At 40.6% G+C, this 22,247-nt stretch overlaps 2 protein-coding genes across 4 annotated transcripts; both read right to left on the bottom strand.

Annotated features, from left to right (window-relative positions):
- Nucleotides 1-9,495: 9,495 nt before the first annotated feature.
- On the bottom strand, nucleotides 9,496-10,071 carry LOC111603229. Its single transcript, XM_023320735.2, has one exon. The coding sequence runs from the start codon at nucleotides 9,967-9,969 to the stop codon at nucleotides 9,574-9,576; it is 396 nt and encodes a 131-aa protein (XP_023176503.1). The 5' UTR covers nucleotides 9,970-10,071; the 3' UTR covers nucleotides 9,496-9,573.
- A 7,381-nt stretch (nucleotides 10,072-17,452) lies between these two features.
- LOC111603227 (histidine--tRNA ligase, cytoplasmic) lies at nucleotides 17,453-21,998 on the bottom strand. Of its 3 annotated transcripts, none has more exons than XM_030223430.1 (6): nucleotides 21,702-21,998; nucleotides 19,514-19,636; nucleotides 19,217-19,432; nucleotides 18,729-19,157; nucleotides 18,042-18,662; nucleotides 17,453-17,981 (listed from the first exon to the last, which is right to left on the bottom strand). In XM_030223430.1, exons 1-6 carry the CDS (start codon nucleotides 21,792-21,794, stop codon nucleotides 17,778-17,780), a joined length of 1,686 nt encoding a protein of 561 aa, XP_030079290.1. In that variant the 5' UTR covers nucleotides 21,795-21,998; the 3' UTR covers nucleotides 17,453-17,777. The 3 variants fall into 3 exon arrangements, with proteins under 3 accessions (XP_030079290.1, XP_030079289.1, XP_023176501.2); XM_030223429.1 differs by having other exon boundaries at nucleotides 19,514-19,828; nucleotides 21,702-21,779; XM_023320733.2 differs by lacking the exon at nucleotides 19,514-19,636 and having other exon boundaries at nucleotides 17,454-17,981; nucleotides 21,702-21,997.
- Between the last annotated feature and the right edge of the window lie 249 nt (nucleotides 21,999-22,247).

Below are 22,247 nucleotides of genomic sequence, written 5' to 3' on the forward strand. Positions count from 1 at the left end.
CATGTACAGCTATACAGATTAGGGCTTAAATAATGTTTCAGTTTGAGCCCATTTCATAGAAGAATCTGACATGATTTCGTTTTCGGTTGTTGTTTCGATTGTTTCTTGAGCAAAGTGATTTGGTTTAAGGTTCGGTTCGTGGTTAATTGAATTGTTCCAAGCCCACTTTGGGTTCTTCCATATAGCTCAATGTCAATCAAATTAAATGAAATCCATTCCCTATCATCTTTGAATAGATGAGTGAAGAATTCAAACTACTATCGATAACTCGAAATTGATAAAAAATCTTTATCGATTCATCTTTAACGAGCTTCACTACGCAGCAAGCTGCAACCTGTCGAAGTATTTCATTTGCCTTCTGCTGCCATCCTACAAATCATTGAGTTACAGAGCATTGGCTCGTCGAGCAGTCTCGTCTAGAGAATTCTCAACACTTTTAATTTAATATAGCTGCAAAGTTGTTGCATGCTGCACTGCATAAGGCCGCAAGGAAAAGGCGATTCAACGTTCGCTCTCTCACGATCTCTCTCTCTCTCTCTCTCTCTCTCTCTGCTCAACAACTTATTCGGCTAGTCAGAAAACAGGCCTCAATCTAACTAGCCCCAACTCTCTTCATACCTCCTTTCATGCCTCCCTCTCCCTCTCCCTCTCCCTCTCCCTCTCTCTCTCTCTCTCTCTCTCTCTCTCTGTCTCTACCACTCTTTCAGTTAAGCAATGTCATTTATTAATAAAATATTTGCAAATTGTTGTCATGGAGGCGGCCCAATCCCTCGCACAGCCCTTGGTCCAAGTTCTAGCTGCAACTCCGTTGAGTGTCATAAATTAAAGGATTACAGCGAGAGGAGCGGCTGAGCAACGGGAGCAGCTGCTAGCGGGGCAACCAAAAGGTGCAGGGGCAGGGGCAAGGGCAGTGGCAGCCCGAAGTGCCTGCTGCCTAAGCAAGTTGTTAGCATTAAAAGGCCGCAGCACAATGTGTGGCAATTACACTAAACAACAAAACATTGATGAAAGAGTGTGTATGTAGATATGCGAGATGGAGATAGAGATTCAGAGAAGGAAAGAAAAAGAGGAAAATAAAATTCGATTGAGTAAATTCAGAAATTGAAAATAAAATCTATGTAAGACCTAATGATGGAGACATCCTAATAGTATATATCGCTCTTCTAAGCAATTCTCATACATTTAGGTAACTGTAATTATTATGTTTTATTAATATATTAGAAACTTATCTTGATACATACATATATTCTCATTGTGAGATTTCTTTCTTTATACACATATCTCCTTCCCGTCTTACTTCTCCTTCGAATTCATCGTCTTTTATCTTACTCTCAGTTTCTCTTTCTCTCCCCCCTCCCTGCCCTCAATCTGTCTCTGTCTTTCTCTATTTATTCTCTTGCTGCAGCTCAGTTCTTTTGTTAGTTCTTTTTTGTTATCTCCTTCTTCCTTTCTTTCTTCGATTTGTTCTACGTTTTCTTCTGTTTCTACATCTTCATCTTCTTCTCCTTCTTGCTTTCTTCCTTTCCTCATTTTCCCCTTTTCTTCTTCATTTCCTTCTTATCCTCCTCCGCCTTTTTTTCCATTTACCACTTCAGTTACATCAAAGACCCAATCCTAGTTGCGCAGTGTTATTAGAGCTGGGCATCACAAGAGAGATGAGGCGTTGTGCATGTATGTGTGTGTGTGTATATATGTATACATACATGTGCAGATGTAAACATGTAGATGTATGTCTATATGTATGTAGGTGCGTCGTCGTCGGTTGCGTCTGCGGCTGCGGCTGCGGCTATTGCTACTGTGTGAGCCGCGAGGTGCGCGTGCGCGCCCTGCTGCCGATAAGATCGTAGCTGAGGCAGGAGCTTAAGGCGAAATGGAGGAGGAGATGGAGGTGGATAGGATCGGTAGCCGAGGCAATAAGCCATACTAATAGGCTGTTGCTGCCAGAGGCAATCGGCGGCCGCATCAGCTGCCAGTTGATGACGGTGCCTCCTTCGGCCCACTCCCGCCGCCCTCGGTTACATTTGCCACATTTGTATGAATAATTTAATTATTGTTTAAATGTTAATTAATGCAACGTGAGTCGCAAGTCGCAAGTCGCAAGTCGCGGCAACGTTAACTGAACCAATGCACTTCGCTGCAGTTTTTTCTTGTTTTACTTACGTATCTTTTGCTTTTGTTTTTGTTTTTATTTTTGCACCTCCACTTTACACGCTCCACAAACAAGCGAGACGCCCAGCGTCTGAGTTTATAACTTGACAGACACGCATTTGGCATTAATGGCCTGCTTGACAGACAGAAAACAACAACACGGCCGAGAAGTCTCCACTGTGGGAGAGTTGTGAGCGAATAGAGGGAGAGAACGAGAGAGCAATAGAGCGCTTACAAATGCGTAAAATTTGCAATTAGATGATAACTAAGATCTTTGGGGTTGACAACAGACACACACACACACACAGAGAGAATGGAGAGACGCGCACACAGCATGAAAAGGGTAACTAATTAACAGACTGCGCGTCTGTTAAAACAACAGCACAAATATTGCAAAGTGACACGAAAGAAGAGTTTGAGTTAACTGAGAGGGAGAGCTGAGCTTTCGAACTGATCGAAAGACCAAAACAATATTCGACGAAAATGACTGAAACACAACTGAAATGTTAATAGAATAGAGCTCGAATTATCAAGAAGGTCTAATTAGAATTACAGTTTCTTTATGATTGGAGCGATATCTGCAATTAGGGATATTTGCGACGAGGGACATTTACAAAGTCTCATAGCAAAAGTTGTTTAAGCAAAAACCAAAAATAAAAGACTGACTCATCTATTGATACAGATCAAGAATATAGAATTTAGGTACTATTAATATTTATTAATAAATTTGCTTACTACGAACAGTTTTGAACGAGTAAAAAACACAACTGCACAAATTCTTCACTTCTAATAAAAAAATATGTTACTGCAGGGTTTCAAATAACATTATTGAAATTATTGCTGACTTTTCGAATGAAAGTAGATCGCATGTTTGTTCCTAGAAGTACGTACATACGTGCAGAAAAATAAGCCTTATATGAATAGCAGAATAGCAAGTGGCGAATCAGTCAAGGTAATCTTCAATTTTGGATTGCCACTACAGAAAGCCTTAATAACAGATATTTCCATATAATTTATCTGTCTATAAGATCAACCACGGGGGTCCACGTTTGCTGCCTTTAGCAAGAAATATGATGGAAAATCTTTATTTTAGCCTATTACCTAGTATTTTGCTATTTTTCAATATTTAACACATTTATATCTATGCCGAAAATTTAAATTTTTGCACAAACAAATATAACAGTGCGGAATCTTATAAGAATTCCCCTGCTAATTGAAAACGACCTCTAAGAAAGCTTTTAACTTGCATATACACGAAATTCTTTGCATTCCCAATTGGAATTCGTCAATAGTTTCTAGTTTGTTTGCTTGTTAGATTTTTTCGCAATTTGTTTGTGATCGATTTTATGTAACTCATAAAGCACTCACACACACACACACACACACAAAGAGCTTCTGTTATGTCTGTGCTGTTGTATCGCTGTTATTGTTGTTGTTTTTCTTTCTTTTTTTGGCGTAAACGCAGCGAAACTTGAAACTGAAGCAATTAACAGAAAAGATTTGCGTTTTGTTGTTCTTGGGCCGCGCCGCTCGTTTTCTTCTGGTCTGCCAAATGCAGCCGCAGTCGACAACGACGACGACGACGACGGCGACGTTAATTAAAACAAATGGCAAAAATAAACAACAGCAACAGAAACTAAAAGTAAACTAATTAAAAGGATCGCAGCACAAAAGTTTCGACTTACATATGCAGAAAATTGTTGCTTTTCTTGCTACGAGCGATCGTAGAGCTCTGCCTGAAGGGGATATTTTCTCTTTATAGCTGGCAATCGGCTTTTTTTTCCTTCGTTCTTGTATTTATTGCTGTTGTTGTTTCTCCTTCTGCTTTTGGTTCTGGTTTTGCGGCAAGGCTTGCTTTTTCTTCTTTCTTTTTTTTTTTTTGATAATTCTTATATTTATTTAGCGCTGTTTGTTGTACTATTCGCACACAGGAATTTGCTAGCGTTTTTGTGGTTGTTGTTGTTGCAATTGTAGTTATTATTGTTATTGTTTTCTTTTCTTTTGTTTTGGTTTGTTTATGTTATGAATTGTTGTTGTTGCTGCTGCTAATTGAGTGCGAATTTTTATAGTCGTACTAAACGCACGAAAATTGCTGCCGATGCTGCTTGCTTGCACACGTGCGATAAGGAGAGTTGCACAGACAGCGTGAACGTGAGAGCGAGCGAGAGCTAGAGCTTGCCTTGGAAAGTTCGAAAGAGAGTGGGTGAGAGCTGTTTGCGCGCGTGATTTACCGTTGATTGAATTAGTACATATGGCAATAAGAAGATGCTTCTAACGAGCCAAGATCGGTGAGCCTGGAGAGGGCGAGCGAGAGAGAAAGAGAGAGCTATTGCCCGACACCTGCAACAACACAACGCACACGCGAACTGCGAACTGAACTCGACTCGACTCAATTAGTTAGCTCGTAAATTTGCATATTTCAAATAATTGCGCCACACACACACGCACACAGTGAGAGAAAGAGTGTGAGAGAAAACGGCTGGTAGGGAGGCGGATTGAAGGCGTAAACAAACACACACTTGACTGTTGCTTCTCTGATTGCTGTTGTTGCTGCTGTTGTTAGATATTGTTGCACGCACACTGACACACACAGAGATATATATGTATATGTATATATCTCAGCACTTGCATAAATATCTTGTTTTCAAAAAAAAAAGAAATAATTAATTTTTGTATTATTTTTTTTTTTAATAATAAACAATGCGCTTCGCATACAACAAATTTGAGTTTCGCGTAACGTAATTTCAGTTGCTGTTTGCTGCTGCTACTACTGCGCGCACACACGACCGCCAGCGCCGAAGTTCACTTGACGAATGCGACGACGAGGCTGCATGAATGAAAACCGAAAAGCGGCAAAAACGTGCGCTGTTGTTGTTGCTGTTGCCTCTGCTGCTGCCGTTGCGGCGCTGCTGCTACTGCTGCTGTTGCTGCTGCTGCTGTCGTTAGGTGGTTGCGCTCTGGCGCTCTCTCGCTCTCACTGGCTTATCAGCTGCTATTGCTGCTTGCTAGCTGAGACCGGCATTTGCTGCTGCCGCTGTCGCTGCCTTTGCTGCCGTTGCCGTTGTCGTTGCTGCTGCTGCGAGGGTTGTTTTGGCTCTTGCGCATATTTGCCGCTGCTCCAGATACTTTGTGGTTGGGGGTTTCTTGTTTTTGTTTTATGTAACGTTCGTTTTTTTTATGTGATTTGAGCGTTGTTGCTTTTGGGGCTGCGCTGCTATTGGACACCAAGCGGTTGGCTTTTGCCAGCCAGCCGCCTATCGCAGGTGCCGGCCAACGAGGGTAGCACCGCAGCAGACCCTTAACAGAGCTCTGTTAACACACACCTGTGCGTAGGCGCGCACTGTTAACCAGCTGTCAAGCTGACCAAGCCAAATGCCGCTGTAGGTGGAGCCAGCTTCTTATGTAAAACGGCCAACCTGGCAGCTTACCTTCTTCCACATATTTTTCTCTATCATTTTGTTGTGTTTTCTTTTTTTGCTTTTTGTTTTTTTTAATTAAATGACAAACCCTTTTCAAAGCGCTAAATGGACCAGCAGCAGGACCTAGCACCGCTTTCATCGTCACGTTTCTAATGAGTTGACAAAAATGTAATTTTTTATATTTGACGGGGGGTTGTTCCGTGACTTCTTATTGTTTTTGTTGTTGTCGTCGTCGACATTTAGCCATTTATTATTTTGCACCTCGCTCTGATTTGATTTGATTTGATTTTGCCGGTTAACCATGCAACTTGACAGACACAGATACGACCAGGCCTGCTGCTGCTGCGTGCTCGCTAACCCCTTTTTTACGCAGTCCATAACAAATTTGTTGCGAAAAATACAGGAGAGGGAGAAGAAGAAGAAGCAGCAGAGAGAATAGAATAAAAATATGAAAAACGTGGCCCATGGACAACCACATAATGAATTGGCTGCATAAATAATAGGCTCAAACTACTTAGGACAAGAAGCATAGCACACGCACCCAAGACACACACACATACACACACATAGATACAACCCCCTGGACTGCATCCCTTTTGGCAGGACGACTGCTGGCATAGCGCAGCATTATTCATACATAAAAAGCCAATTAAAAATTTATAATAAACCCCGCGCCAAATGCAGCAACCCCAAAAAAAACACAAAAATAAAATTAAAAAGAAAAAAAAATAAATAAAAATAAGCAACATCTAGCAGTGTGCACAGTGGCACCAAAGGTAAAATCAAAGCTGAGACTCAAATACTTAGCTTTGATTGATGATAATATAATTTTAATATAATATTTGAATTTACAAAAAAATATTACTTGAAAATTTAATTTAAATAAGAAATAAAATAATTAAATTAAGGAAATTATTAAATCGAAATTATATACGTATATAATATATATATATATACGCATATTTATTTTATTAAAATAATATATAGCTTTAGAAAAATTAAATTATAATTAAAACATATTTATAAAAAATATTAAACTAAAAGCAAATTATGATATTAGTATTATTATATATGTAATATATATTATATACCAATTTTACTAATATAACAACAAAAGTAAGATACAAAAATAAAAAATAACTATTTGCCTTTTAAATCAGTCCTAGCCCACTGTGCACGACCTCAGAGTAAAAGCTTAAAAGCATGTGAGCATTGCGCACAGGATTCGTCCTGTCCGAGCATGGAGTTGTTTTTTGGGCTGCTCAAGTTACAGGGTTCGGGGGTCGGGGATCGGGGGTCGCACACGCAAGCAGCGCTAAATTAGATGTAAAATAATGAACATTTCAATTAAAATAATTAATATTATGGAGTGCATGGCGCGCTTTGACAATGGCCAAGGCAGATAGATGAGCCCAAGATCCTGCGGCTGCGGCTGCTGCAAGTCGTGGCCCGGCCACTAAGCACTCAATTAACCATTTTAATGTTTATGGAAGTAAGCGATGTATGTTTGAAGCATGTGCAAACGGGATAGCGTTAGCGTTTGCCCATTGGTTAGAGCGAGAGCGCTAGAGATGAGCCAAGGCTTTTTAATTATAATTAAACATGCGAGCAAGCGAGCAAGTGAGCGAGTGAACAACCGCTTGCTGGCATTGGAATGGGAATGAATGGAAATGGAAATGGAAACGGGTATGAGAATGTATATGGGTATGGGTATGGGTATGAGTAGATATGGTTCCTCTCTGGCTTGGCATAATCACTTAGCCGCGTGCAGCGCAGCATTTAAAATTAATTCTACACAAGTGCGTTTTGGGCGGCCTGAAAACACGTGGCACACGTGGAACGCAAATGGGGGGAATGGAGCGGCGGGGTCTGCGATTACCGTTAGCATTTTTGCGAGCGAAACAAATTGCACGCTAATTGCTCATGTTCAATTAAAAGCAAACGCGAAACAGAGACGAAACGAAGACTCAAGCTACAGAACATTTGGCCACACTGTGCGAGTTCCCAGAGCCCGACAGCGTGCGTGTGTGTAACTGACTGAGTATGCGTCTGTGTGTGTGTGTATGTATGCGAGGCAGCACAGACAGACAGACGCTGGCTTTGCTTTTTGTTTTGGTTTTGATCCTTTGCGCAAATAATTGCCTAATTGTCTCTGGTCGGGGCTTGTCAGTGGCATACATTGTTGTTGTTGTTGCTATTGTAGTCCTCGTTGTTGTTGTTGCTGTTGCGCATGCAAATGGGTAACGCATATTTCTTACACAAATCCATTTTCATCTATTAATTGGCAGCGCTCAGCAGCTGCTGGCCGGAGCCATGCAGTCATTCGCCTTCCCTTTTACACAATTAAGCGCTTGTGCAAATAAAAAGCGAAACCGAAACGCTTTACATACATAAATATGCAAATTTACCACTTGAATATTTCGATGGGATTTCTGTGGCAATTCCGTAGTCAAGATTGGATGTGGAACTAGTTTAATTGCTTACGGGTACAGGGAAATTCGAAATTTCCAGTAACAATTTCTAACTGTCAGCTAACATAAGCTTCTTCATTTTAGATTTCTTTCCAATCGGTTTCCACCAAATTACTCAAAATGGCTGCCAGTGTTGTTGAAATGTAAAAGTTAAGACAGAGCCGGTTGCACCTTCAGCTGCTTCTTCTCAGATTGCCAATTAATTTGCATATATGAATGTATGTATGCAAGTGTGTGCGTGTGCGTGTGCATACATACATATGTATTTATGTATGTGTGTACATACAAAATTGCACCGCAATTACATATATATGTATGTTGTCTGCGTACTTTTTCATTTTGTTATTTTTTTCTTTCTTTTTGATTATTATTGTAATTATTATAGTTGCTTGTTGTCAACATATTGATAGCCTTTGTTAATCACATGTAAACGAGCGCTCAAAAGGGACGAACGATCGTTGACCGGCAAGAACAGCAACAAGCAAAGACGTTTTTGCAAGTCTTGCATTGTAACGTGCATGGGACCCACTAGCAGAGAGATGGAAAGGGCGAGTGAGAGTGAGAGAGACAGAGAGCAAAAGAGAACGCACGCGCGCGCACTTTCACTTTCAACTCGTCTAATTGCGGTGCATTGTGCGTCAAATGAAGACGATATCCAATTTCAATACATAATTTATTAACTGTGACTGTGGCTGCGACTGCAACGGGGACTGCGACAGCGACGGTGACTGCGAGTGCACTTTAAAATTGCCACCGCTGGGGCTCAGTTACCGCCGCTTTTAAGCATTTGCAACCCGTGATAAATGATAGGGCGCCGCCTACGCGCGTCAAGGGTTGCGCTCCCTCACTCTCCGTTAGCCGCCGTCACATTTTGCGGTACGCCGCAACGCCGATCAAATGGCCGATAAGCGTTGACAACGGCAGCGTCGCCGGCGACGGCTACGTGGCTGCGGTTGACAATGCAAACGGTTGCAAGTCAAAATTAATTAGGATTTTCAACAGTAGCTAGAAAATTGTAGCACGTAACTTACGAAGCGGCTTACACCGACTCTAAAATACCCTTAAACAAAATATACAAATAGTTTACATTGAAAATTAATAATTTGATAATAATAATAGTTATTATTTTTACAATTTTTATATTTCTTGCTGCATAAGTATATATTACCCTATAAGAATGACAGGTAATCCGTCCCTGGTTAGGGTAAAATCTCTAACGCAAAGCGCTTAATTGAAATCAGCAGAAAACAGCAGCAAGCAAAATAGAATAAAGTAAAAAAAATACGATCATTAATCATCAAGGCAAAAGGGTTGACGCGCTCGACAGAGCTCAAAATACAAAACACCGCAAGAAAAAACAAAAATTGAAAAAGAAGAAAAGACACGCACACAGGGTGGCTTGACCGGCGCCACAACAAAAACAAAACCAAAGCAAAGGAAAAGAGAAACAACAGCTATTTTGGCTTTCGTTTAATTCGCTTTAATATCTAGTTTTAACAGCTGATCTGGCAACCTCTCTCCTCTTTCGTTCTCTTTTAGCTGTGAGACTGATTGCGCTCCTCTTTGACCTCCTCCTCGTCGGAGGATGACTCCAGCATAGATTCCATGAACGTCACGCTGTGCGTGCCGACCAACTCACGCAACGCTTCGGCTGTGCGTGGCTTTTTCATTAGCGCTGCTACGGCGTAATCGGTTAAGGCTGGATTGTCCATAAGGCAGCTGCGCAGCTGCTTGCAGTGGCGACGCACGCGTCGTCGTAGCGCTTCATCAGTTTGTTCGGCATCGTAGTCGCCGACCAAATATTGTATGGCCAGTTCTAGATTATTGGAGGCATGCGCCAACGCCTGTCGTGCCTCGATCTCCGCATAACCCATTTCTAGCAGTTGAGTTAACGTATCCTTGGTATCTGTGTTTTGCACATCGGCCGACATTTTTGATAAGAGCTGTAGATTTTTGGCAAACTGAATCCAATCAGATGTTCAATGATACCGCGCATTTGTTGTGTAGAGATGCGCAACAGTGTGCCCACAAATATCGATGAACAACATAACTTGCCTTGATTTCACAACACTTATTTCGCTACGTGCGTAATCAGCTAAAGATGCGCGCCTCAGGCAACGATCACGCATCGATAACATGTGAATATCGTTAACAAACATCGCAAAGCTTGCGCGCTCAATTTTGTTTACGCTTACAAAACTTTGATTATAAAAAGTTTGGGAACAATTATATCTGAAGTATACGCACATGCACACACAAATGATTTTATTATACAGATGCTGCCCCGCTGCTTGCGTTTGGTTTGCTATTTATGTGCTGCACAATTTTAAATAATCACCCCATTGGGAAATTTCATGGAAAGTCCAACACAACCATCGAAACCCTTTCATTCTCTTACTTTTGCTTTGCATTACTTTACTATTTGCGTGTGTTTGTGTGTGTTTGTGCGTTGCTTACACTGATTTATGGCCATTTTCTTTCGTGCGTTGTCCTTTTCGGTTAACTCTTTGTTTATAAGCAGCCCAGGGACAAACAAGTGGCCCGTAAAAAGCATTCCCATATACCCTCATCTATCACAATTTCTTGCTACTGCTACAGTTCTTACATTTTTGGGTTTAAAAACGCATTATTCTGCTTTTGGTAATTGAAGTTTTTAGTTTTCATTAGCCAAAAACCGGCCAAGGACCAACTGACAAGGGATAAATCAAATAATAAATGGCTAGCAAACATATAAACATACATTCTAAAATTAAGATATAAGAGCCGTTGCTTTGAGCACATATACTCAGTTATTTTTAAATATTAATTCCCATTTGGCATTGCCAGCTGTTCATAGGCTGGCAGTTGGATAGCACAGTCAGAGCATCAGCTAAAAAAGTACGTAAAAGAAAACGTAAGTCGATACTTTTCAAATACTCACGCACACGCAAACGCACACACGCACACGCGCGAAGTGAAACAATTTTAAAACGGATATCAAAAGTTTCAACTTTGAGCATTTGAAATATGGGCAAAACGTGCGCCGACATCGACAGCAACAGTAACAACGAATGTGATAGTTATCGCAGCGGCTTTTGCAATTGTTCGATTTTACAAATGGCAAAATCACTTAACACACCGTTAACACCCACATTAGTTGTACTTGGACGCACACACATACATGCGTACATGTTCGCCTGGGAAATGCACACAGCGCTCCACTTACGGCTTCGTTTCAATTACTTTACAGCTACCCCAGCTACAGACCTGACTGGAACGAGGAAACGGGAATGGGTAGGGTAAGGAGAAGGGATCATAATCGAATTAAATGCAATGCCAACAGAACTGAAACGAAAAAGTCATTAAAAACGCAAGCCTAACGATTGCACGCAAATTTGTTGGTCCCCTTACCCGCTTACCCGTTAGCCGCTACCCGCTTCCCGCCATCGACTGCTCACACTCACACTCACACACACACTCACATACGTGCCAAAAACTATGGTTCATGAATGGGATTGGAATTGGAATTGGCAATTGCACGTGGCGTGCTGGTCACCCGAGATAAGCAACTGGCGACGCGTGGCCCGCGACTGGAATGCACGCACATACTACCGATTCAGTGCATTTTGTCTCTGTTGCACTTATGGCAGGCTACACAGCAGATAGCAATCAATGGGCATGACGTTACGTATTTATGACCTGAAATCGGATTGGCAGATTCATTTTCATCACGATTATCGTTATTAATATTATTAGTGTTTGCACTAAGCATCTGACTTCCGTTTATTTATATTCTTTTCGCCTCATCTTTCTGTTCATTTTTTTTCATTGAAGGCGTCGAGCTGTGAATTGGAAAATTGGAATTGAAACGAAGCGCTCAAAAGCTGCCTGGAAGATAACAGATCTAAAGCTGCATTAAGCAGGACAAAGCCTTAACTGAACGCCTGACGTTGAAAGAGTTGTGAAGAGTAAGGCAGGCCTTTAAAATGTTAATTATATTACATTATTTTTTTGTTTTTTAATTTTGATCAAATTATGTTTGTTACAATGAGACACATCTGAGTATTTTTGTCCTTCTTGAACTTATGCAAATGCGTTGTCGTCAGAAGGACCTAGGACAATGCACCCGATAATTTCACACGGCGCCCAACCCTTCTCAGATGACATATGGCATACGTACATACATGTACATATGCTACTATATATAAATATAAATATTCATAAAAATTAAGTTTGTGAAATGGAAAATCAAGCTTAGCAAATCACAAATTTATGAGGCAATCCATCAATGCCAGGCAAAAGCCGCACAAGGGGCAACAATTGCAGTGTCGCCTCCGCTTTGGCCACGGCTACCGCCACGGCCACGGTCGCTAATCGCTTCCCACGATCGAGTCGAGCAACCAGAAATTTCAATATGTAAAATTGCGCCTTCATTAATCCGTAAATTAGAAGCATTGAATGATATCGGTTCGGTTGGTTGGCTGGTTGACTGCTCTGCTTCTGTCCTCCCCCCAGAGCTGGGTCTAGCTGGTGCTGACAAACGAGCCGCGCAGTTGAAGTGCACCCTGCAGCCCTACAAAAAATCACTGCACACAGAACACACACACACGCACACAAACAGCGAGATTTAAACTGCGTCAACTTTGAGCGACAATCCCGCAAGCCCGATTCCACCACCAAACCAAACAGCAGTCGCTGCACAGTGTGCACATACTGCTGAATATCACATACAAATATAAATCCATAATTATCAAATATCGAATTATATATAGAAAACATTTTATGAAAATAATAAAATAAAAAAAGGGTTGACAATGAAAAGAAAAAAAAAGAGAAAAACGTCGATTAACATTGATTTAATACAATACAATATTGGGTATATAAAATAAATATATTATATATACCTAATATATTCTATATAATTATATATATTATATAGAAGAAAAGCAATTTTTTATTCAAAAGAAACAATAAAAATAAGTAATTTATACATTTTCAGAATATTATAAACAATATTTCTTATTAAGAATCAAACTATTTTTGTTTTAAAATAATTTTAGATGTTTTCCTTTTAAATAATACAATTTATACTGACTAACAAACATGTAAGCGCAAATGTTGAGCTAATTATATACATAAGGTTTTTTTTTTACATATATACACATATGTCACATATTTCAAGTATATTTCATTTTTTATGTTTTATTTTTCTTTTATTTATATTAATATATTAGTTTATATATAATTATTTAATTTATATTGTTTTTTGTTATTTAAATTTTAAATTCAATTCATTTGTTAACAATTACATTTAAATCACTGTCCGCTGTGGCTGTAGTGACATGTCAATGACAAAGAGAACGAAGACAGCGCTGCGCAGGATGACACAAGAACTACAGCAACAACAATAGAAAATGAAACGTAAAAAATAGGAAACAGAAAAGTTGGGCAGCCGGGAATGAAACAAAACGAAACGAAACAAAACAAAAATGAAATTTATATTAAAACTGTATTAGCTACAACTTGGGAGCGACGTTGACGTCAACGTCGACGCATACGTTCAACGAGCCCGCTGCCTGTCAAAATCAGCAACGCATCCTGGGTTAGGTCATTTGAATGAGACGGCATACGCTTTCCCCCTTTTCATGCTGCCTAGCTGCCCCCACTCTCGAAAATAAATTGCACGCACTGAAGCATGAAAAATGCGTCGACCACAGCAGCAGCAGCAGCAGTAGCAACAGCAGCAACAGCATCCGCAGCAGTAGCCAGAGCTCTGTCGCAAGGGCCGGACTCAATTCGAGTGTAAAAACGATGCGAACGGCAGCCGCGCGAACGTTTGACATTTTCGTGTGCGTAATTTAATTACGCAACGCACATAAATGAGTAACTGCCAACAGGGAGAGATCCATTAGCAGGACTCTAAAATAATAATAGAAAGAACAAAAAAATGCAAAAAAAGAAGAGGAGGAGATAGATATAATGGATTATAAAACGGAGATGTATATATGTACATAACCATCTGCATGTCAAGGGAATTTAAGCTTTTAGTCACATTTGTATGTGCTGTAAATGATGTATGTATGTGCATAAATATATGATGTATGTATCTATATATATGATGAATGTATATGTATGTGATGAATGTATATATGATGTATTTTGTAGTATCAGCTATAAGAATAAGGCACATTATCATGTCCAAGAATGTAAAGCCTCGACGCACATAGCATGGGAAAAGTAACGAGTCCAGGTGCATCTGCATAGCAAGCTGATTAACAAGAAGAATCTACCTGCTAGAAACTTTTGATGAAGTCTTTGACTATAGACTATAAGAGAGGTTATAATAAATTGATGGGGATCATCATCATCACTATCATCATGATCATTAAATGTATCAAAATTAGCAGGCATTGAGAATGCTGTAAACTCTTGCGCTTAGTTTTTCTCTTGTTGGCTTGAAATTTTTCTTAGTCTCTTTTGAAATAATTGGACTGATTAGTACCCAACTTTTTGTTACTTCTGCTTTTAGTTGTTGACAAAATTAGAAGTTATGAGTAAACATTTTAATGATTATATCATTGGGGAGCTGGAGAGGTGCTATCATCGGCACATTCGGAAACACCTCAAGGCACACAAGTCAATGCCAAAGGGCGACATCTATTTGCTGTTCATGTCCGATGATCCGAACGATAAGATCAGTCGCCTGACCGTCCAGAAGACGGTGCAAAAGATATGCTTCGATGCGAATCTGGGCCACCGATTTTCAGTGCGCATTCAGGCGAACGCTCTGAAGGATGCAGGCAAAGAATCCGGTGATCACATCGATGCGATTGCGATCGACACGTCACAGCCGTCGTCTGAGTCAAATCGCGACTCTGGAGATGGTGACGGTTTGAGAATTGACAGGCAAATTACACAATATACCACGAGGTCATGGTCGAGGGCCACGAAATCAAAGATTGAGATCGTCTCCAGTTTCAGTGAGCTATTTAGTTCCGATAGTGACAGGAACTTGGCCACGTCTTCGGGCAGTACTAATATGGCCTTGAAAATCAAGCCGTGCATCTCTTACAGCTTCAGATCGTCTGCATGTGTTCTGAAAGTAATGCGCCTGTTTCGAAGCGTAGCCCGATCCTGTGTGAGGCATTTCTTTAGCCGTAACACTTTGTCAGCGCAGGATAAGGCGCCATTGTCGCCCACGCTATTTGGACCAAGTATCGATGAGCCCCTGGTCACATTATTAGATCACATATACCATACGATATGTTGGCTAATAGAACCCGAGAGCTCGGTTCGTCTCCGTAAGATCCAAGCGCGACAAGTGGAACTACCCCATCGACCATTCCTGTGTGCCGCCAGTCCTCGCACAATTCTCCGACATCGCTAACTCAATAAATATTATATATTTTAACTGACTTTTTTTGATTTAACCATATTATATAGTGCTTTAATTTGGTACATCTATCTTTTATAGCACATCGCAATTACCAAGTCAAGACCTTTTCAAAGCTACAATTGAGGGGCAACTGAATAATGCTTGGAACAGTAGTATTTCCCTTTTATATCTATTAAACCATTAACCTAAATATATAATATATAACAGTTAAAGTCAATATTAAGTGAACTTCCTTCGATTCATTTGACATTTGCTTAACTACACAAAGGCTGATGCACTCACCTTTATGCTGGATGTTGTTGCCGCAGGATTGAGCTCAATGTTGATATTGTTTGGCTCCATTATGATGCCGAGGCTCTGTAGATTGCAAGCCTGCGGCATTTGCATCGTGGGCGTTGGCACCTTAAGCACCGCAACTGTGCAATCGATGCTGCTGGCGCTCACCGTTGCGGTTGCTGGCAGAGTTTCCGGCATCCTCTGGCCTTATTAGAATTTCTAGTTGTTGTTCTTGTTGTTGTCGTTGTTGCTGCTGCTGCTGCTGCTGGTGGAGCGTTGCCTTTGACTGGTCAACGCTGTGTGGCAAGCTCTGCAAAGATAGCAATGACAGTGCTAAGTTAATACGTGTGTGCCAAATGTTTCCCTGGAAAGCTGAGAAGTGCATAGAAGGGCGTTTGGGGCAGGCAGAAAGAGAGAGAGAGAGAGAGAGAGAGAGAGAGAGTAAGAGAGGAAGAGAAAGTCAACAATAGAGGGAGAGAGAGAAACTCAGGAATACACAGAACGGAAGAAAAAGATAGATAGAGAGAGGGAGAAACGGACAGGAAGAGAAATAGTGGGTGAGTGAGAGAGATATGAAAATAGAGAGAGAGACAGAGATAGGGCTAAAAAGATTGAAGTAGTAGATAGAAGCTATACAATAGAGAAAATTAAAGATAAAGTGAGACAGAGAGAGGCAGAGAGAATAAAGTAATATGGAATTTGAGAGAAAAAGCGATAGAGAGAGAGAGAGAGAGAGTTAGAAGAGGGAAAAGTATAGAGGAATAGGTGGATGGAGGGTGAGGACCATAGTATTTAACAGATTGGAGGTAACATGCTCCTAAATATAAAAACAAGCTAATATGAATCTGTCTCAATACCCTCAATTGACTCGGCCTTTGCTTTGAAAGCAAATAGTGTGAGTGAGTGGCTCTGATGCTAAAACTTAATGTTTGAACATATGAATGAAAAGTTTCATCGCATGGCTTTTGCTTGAGTAGGAACACTTATGGAACTGGTTTTACTTGGGCAACAACTCTTTCTTTGACTGTTCAAAATTGTATAAAATTTGATATATTTAAAAATTTGGTGTAAAGAGACCTAAAACCTTGTACGGCGATTACCATGGACGTTGATGAGGAGATCAGAGAAAACCAGAGGAAAATACAGACGCTGTTGAATATCAATCGTCGGCTAGTTAACATACTCAGTTTTGTGGATCATTTGGAAAGCTCTTTGGACGCACTGTCATTAACAGCGAGTCGCTATCTGATCCAAAAGAGTGCATTGCCGATAAAACAGTCTGATGAAGCTAATAGTCTTATTGAGTCGGAGAGTAAATGTGTGGACGAGAGTGATGTGGCAAATCTAATCGATAATGAGGATTTGCCTGCGATGTAATATATACATACACATCCGTTTGGCTATTCATAGCCCAAGGCTTATCAAACTGCAAGACAAAAAAAGAGAAGGAAACAAGAAACATTCGAGACTAACTAAAAGCATTAATATTACTTTTAATTCGCATGCTTCATATGTAAAGTCTGGGAAAACACATGATTGAGAATAAAATTTTAATGTTAATGATCATGCAAACAAGTCAAATTCAATGTAAATCTGAAAAGAGCGGTCTCTGCTAGTCGGATACTCCCGACTAGAGCACTCTAAAACTTATCATGCAGAGATAATCAATCTTCGGCAATCCGAAGCTATTGATCCACTTGGGTTCTGGATCAAATCCCCTTTATCAAAGATAAACAAAACCTTCAACTCCAGATTGCATTTAATTTTTTTTTTCGTCTTTTATAAATATATTTGTCTTTTGATTAAATGCGAATGCGTTAGCAGTTTATTTTTAGTCTCCAGTTTTGGTATAAATTTGCTATAACTTATTCCTACAATTAAATGGTAGGTTCATATAATATAGTAGCACATGGATCCGTTCGACGGCGCAGCAAACGAGAGCAAATATAAAACAATATTAAAAAAAAAACACAGTTGATGCATTGATAAATAAAGCAAAAAAAAAAAATGTTTAAAAAAAATTCATAGCGATGTAATTGCAATATCGAAACTTTGCGTGAATTGGCCAGAGGCGAGGATGGTATATAACTATTTTTGAAGTCGGCGACGAATCTCATTGGGTAGTTCCGTCAGATTGACGTTGGCTTCCTGCCGCGTCGTCACCTCGCGCAGCTTGACAATGCCCTGGGCCAGCTCGGCGTCGCCCAGGACAATGGCCAAGGGTATTTGATGCTCTTCGCAATGTTGCAACTGCGCCAATAGCTTCGGATTAAGCTTGTATGAGTGCTCCGCCTGTGGATTGTTGGATTCGTTAATAATTTGTCTTGGATATGGCAATGCCAAATCACTCACCTTGATGCCCGCATCCCACAGCTGGTTAAGCACACGCAGCCGCTGTTCGTGCAGACCCTTGTGAGCAGAAGCCACATACACCTCCACATCGTTGGTGCGCAACTTCACTTTGCTAGCCGCGAATTTGGCTTCAAGCACTGAGAAGATGCGCTCCACTCCAATCGAGACGCCTACGCAGGGCACAGCCTTGCCGCGTGGATCGAACATGCCAACCAGGTTATCATAACGACCGCCACCCGCCACGGAGCCAACAGTGCTGCTCTGCTCCGTCGCCTGATCGCCGTTATGTATCTCTTTAACAGGTGAGGGTGGGGCGCTGGGATCCGCTTTTAGCACACCTTCGTAGATGACGCCCGTATAGTAGTCGAGTCCGCGCGCCAGACTCAAATCAAAGCTAACGCGTTGCTCCAGTCCGAAAAGTGAGCAGTATTTCAGCAGGAGCTGCATACCCTCCAGCCCTTTGACGGCATTGGACACAGCCTTCAGCTTCTCATCCGCCAACAACTGCTCAACGAGTTCGGCGCCTCCACTAAGACGAACATACTCGCCAATCTTGTCGGCTGTGGCGCCATCGAGGCCCTTCTCATCCACCATTTCCTTGCGCACATCCGCCCACGGTGACTAAAATGAAGCAATAAATATTTTTTGATAAGTCTAAAAATGATTGTTGCAGTTCTCTTTGTTTACCTTGTCCAGCTTGTCGACTGCAGAGCAGATGGCCCGGAAGCTGCTCGCTGGCACGCCACACGCTTCGAACATGCCGTCTAATAGCTGGCGATGATTTAGCTTGATCACATAGTCGCCAATGTCCAAAGTATCCAGCACTTCGGCAACAATTTTGACGCACTCAGCATCCGCCAGCATTGGATCGTAGGTTCCGGCAATATCGAAATCACATTGATAGAACTCGCGATAGCGGCCGCGGGTCATGGCGGGATTATCGCGACGATAGACCTTGGCGATGTGATAACGCTTAATGCTGGAGATCTTGTTCATGGCCAGATAACGTGCCAATGGTACAGTTAGGTCATAGCGCATTGATAAGATTTCGCCGCCCTGATCTTTTAGATCGTAAATTAGCTTCGAGTCCTCGCCATATTTGCCTGTTAATACTTCCTGCAAATTGAAAATCGTATTACAACATATGGTTACATCAATTAACATGCAATTCAAACCTTCAGCTCAAAGACGGGTGTGTCAATGGCCTCACCACCATGCCGCTTGAACACCTGCACAATCTTGTCCAGCACATCTTGACGCAGCGTCATCTGCTGTGGCGCATAATCGCGCGTGCCTTTTGGCGTTTTCAAGGTGAACTTTTGATTGGCCGGTGCTGCATCGCCGCCAAGTTTGGCCTTAAGGGCCAGAAGACGTGATACTTCCTCATCGATCTGCAATGGATCCAAAATGAATTGAAAAATGATTTTCGGTTTAATTTTCAGGTGTTTTGTATAGTGCACTTAGATGCTAACCTTATGCATTTGTTGTTGTTGTTCTTGTTGTTGCTGTTCTTGTAATTGTTGTTGTTGTGCTTTCAGTTGTTGTCCAACGCTTGTTGATATCGCACGGCCCTCACTAGATGGCGCCAGCGGCAGCTGCTGGCGGGCAGGGCTAAGGCAAGGGCACTGAAACGCAACACTACAGCGCCACTGGCGGCCAATCGAACGCAACATTTTGGTTTTGACTTTTACTGTTTGATATTTCTTTTTCTGTCTTTCTTTTTTTTATGTCTTTCCTAATTGCTTTCGAGTGAAGCAACAAATTATTTGCATTAGCGCTTATAAATCCTAATAAACAACAACAACAATGAATAATAAAAAAAGACCGATTAGAGGTTATCGAACTTTTTTCTGCATTGTTTAAATATTTATTTTCTTAAACTTGTTTAAACTATGTGAAAATGTTAAATGTACAAAATAATGCGAGTGTTAGTATGTTATTTGTTAGTACAAATGTGTGTGTGTGGTGTGTAGAAAAGAAAATATAAGATCCTTGTTATAAATATTGTTAACGCTATACAAAATCATTGCGTTCTCTTGACCGCCGTTCATGACCTGTTTGCAATTGGACATTAATCTGGCCGCCTTCCTTCTCGCTCGCTCATACACACTTGACACTTTTGTACACTTGAAGTTCGAAATTTCGAAAGCTCGAAATTAGATCACGGCAAAGGCGAGTTCAAGGACATTTTGCTTCCGATTTTTTTTTTGACCAATCTGATAATTCATCAAATTTGGATTCCTCAATATTCTCTATATCCATATTAAATGATTAAACCACACCAGATAACTTATATTATTCTTTTCCCCTTTTATCGATATATCGATATATTTTTAACGGTTTGCGAAAGCCAAGAAACAGCTGATGCCCGCTTAAATGCAATGAACGCATAAAATAGCAATTAATGGCAACAATTACGTTGACATTAATGCTGCTTACGCACACATATACAAGTAACGGAGGCTGCGTCATTTGTTGCTAAGCCGGTTTCAGCAGCTTGAGCCGCAGCAATGATTCGCTTGGCAGTCAGTCGGTCATGAGCACAAAATATCACAACAGCAAAAACAACAACAACAAGTACAATAGCATTCATTATTTTAAACCGAATATAAAAAAGGGGCAAACGCAACGGAATAGCTGATGACGGCAAGGAGAGGGAGAGGTAATGGTTAAAAAGCTTGCGGTGGTTTCTTGCTTCAAGGCTGTCACTGCCGACTGACTGAGGCCAAACGTTGATTTACAATGCGAGTGTGAACGGCAGCAGTGTTGCCAATTTAGCTTTTTTTCTAACGTGCAGTTGTGCCTCATCTGGCCAGCTTAAAAAACGCTAAACTTTCACTATGAAGAGGCATGACTCATGATAAACTTTTAAGTCTTAATTATCTAATTATGCGGTTAAGTGAATAAACCGATAAATGATTCATTTCTTATAACAATTTTTTCAATATTTTACTGTTTGCAGTCTTTTTTACAGATTGAGTCAAGGGTACTTTTATAATTAATCCACAATATACATATTTATGTATTAAAAATAAATAAAATAGAGTATCATGTACAAATTCCTTTAGCTTCTTTCTCACTAAAAATAGCTCCTTTTATGCCATTAAAAATTGGCAACACTGCACTGCAACAACGCTTGTAACAAATACCAAAATACAGTACTCAAATGTGAAAGTTCTCTTTTTTTGTTGCTGCGGATTGAGCTCTCTGTTATGTGTACATGCAATCTAATTACAGAGCTAAAATTCAATAATGAGAGGCTGCCAACGCAGCACGAACGGTAGAGTGGAGAGCGGGTGACGGGTAACGGATGACGAGTCGAATACGTTATGTTACGCTCATACGTACATGTGTTAGCACGCATGTGTGTGCGGCTGATGAAATACATAAATAAAGTTACAGTAGTTGGATAGAAGTGCAACAGGATTCAGATGTACACATAAACGGCAAAGGGTTAAAAACGCATGACAAGCGGCACACATACACACAAACTGCCATTAACGAAATTACACACACATACGTACACATGGATGGCAAAACAATGTGTGTATGCATGTGCACTATGGGAATGGTTTAGCCTGCATGCAAATATACATACTATACTTTTATATGCAAATAATTTACATGGACATGGGCATTCATTATGTACTTAGTACTGACCTTCTCTTTGGACTCCTTCGTTGCTTTCAGTTGACGCACGAGATCGCCTTGTACTTTAATTTGTTCCAAAATCTGTTCACGCGTATCACTCATATTCTAAATGCCAACACCAACGAATAACAATAGTATAAATCACTACACAAGAATTTTATCTTCAATTATGACCAGTTTGCGCCGTTTCGTGGCAAAATGTATGTAATCGCAAGATTTTTGGTAACTTCGCGCGGGCTGCAATTACTTTATTGTTAGCTGCCAAAAAATTGCACGCGGCCAGCCGTAAGTAACAGGCACGTAAATTGCGCAGAAGAGAGCAACATAACGCAAAAAGAGCAACGTTACGTTACGTTAGAAATATATCGAAATCAAAGCTAGTTTTACTAAAACCAGCTTAAAAATTATATTTATTTAGTCTATAAAAATTATCACAATCTTAAATACATTTAGCCATGGAAAAAATAAAACATTTTATGCATTCGCTTTATTTAATATACTGAATTATAAAATACTAAATGCGGCGCCATCTATCGATTTATTTTGTAAGCAATT

This window comes from Drosophila hydei, unplaced genomic scaffold, assembly GCF_003285905.1.
Source record: "Drosophila hydei strain 15085-1641.00,03,60 unplaced genomic scaffold, DhydRS2 tig00000211-arrow-pilon, whole genome shotgun sequence".
In the NCBI taxonomy this organism is placed as follows: domain Eukaryota; kingdom Metazoa; phylum Arthropoda; class Insecta; order Diptera; family Drosophilidae; genus Drosophila; species Drosophila hydei.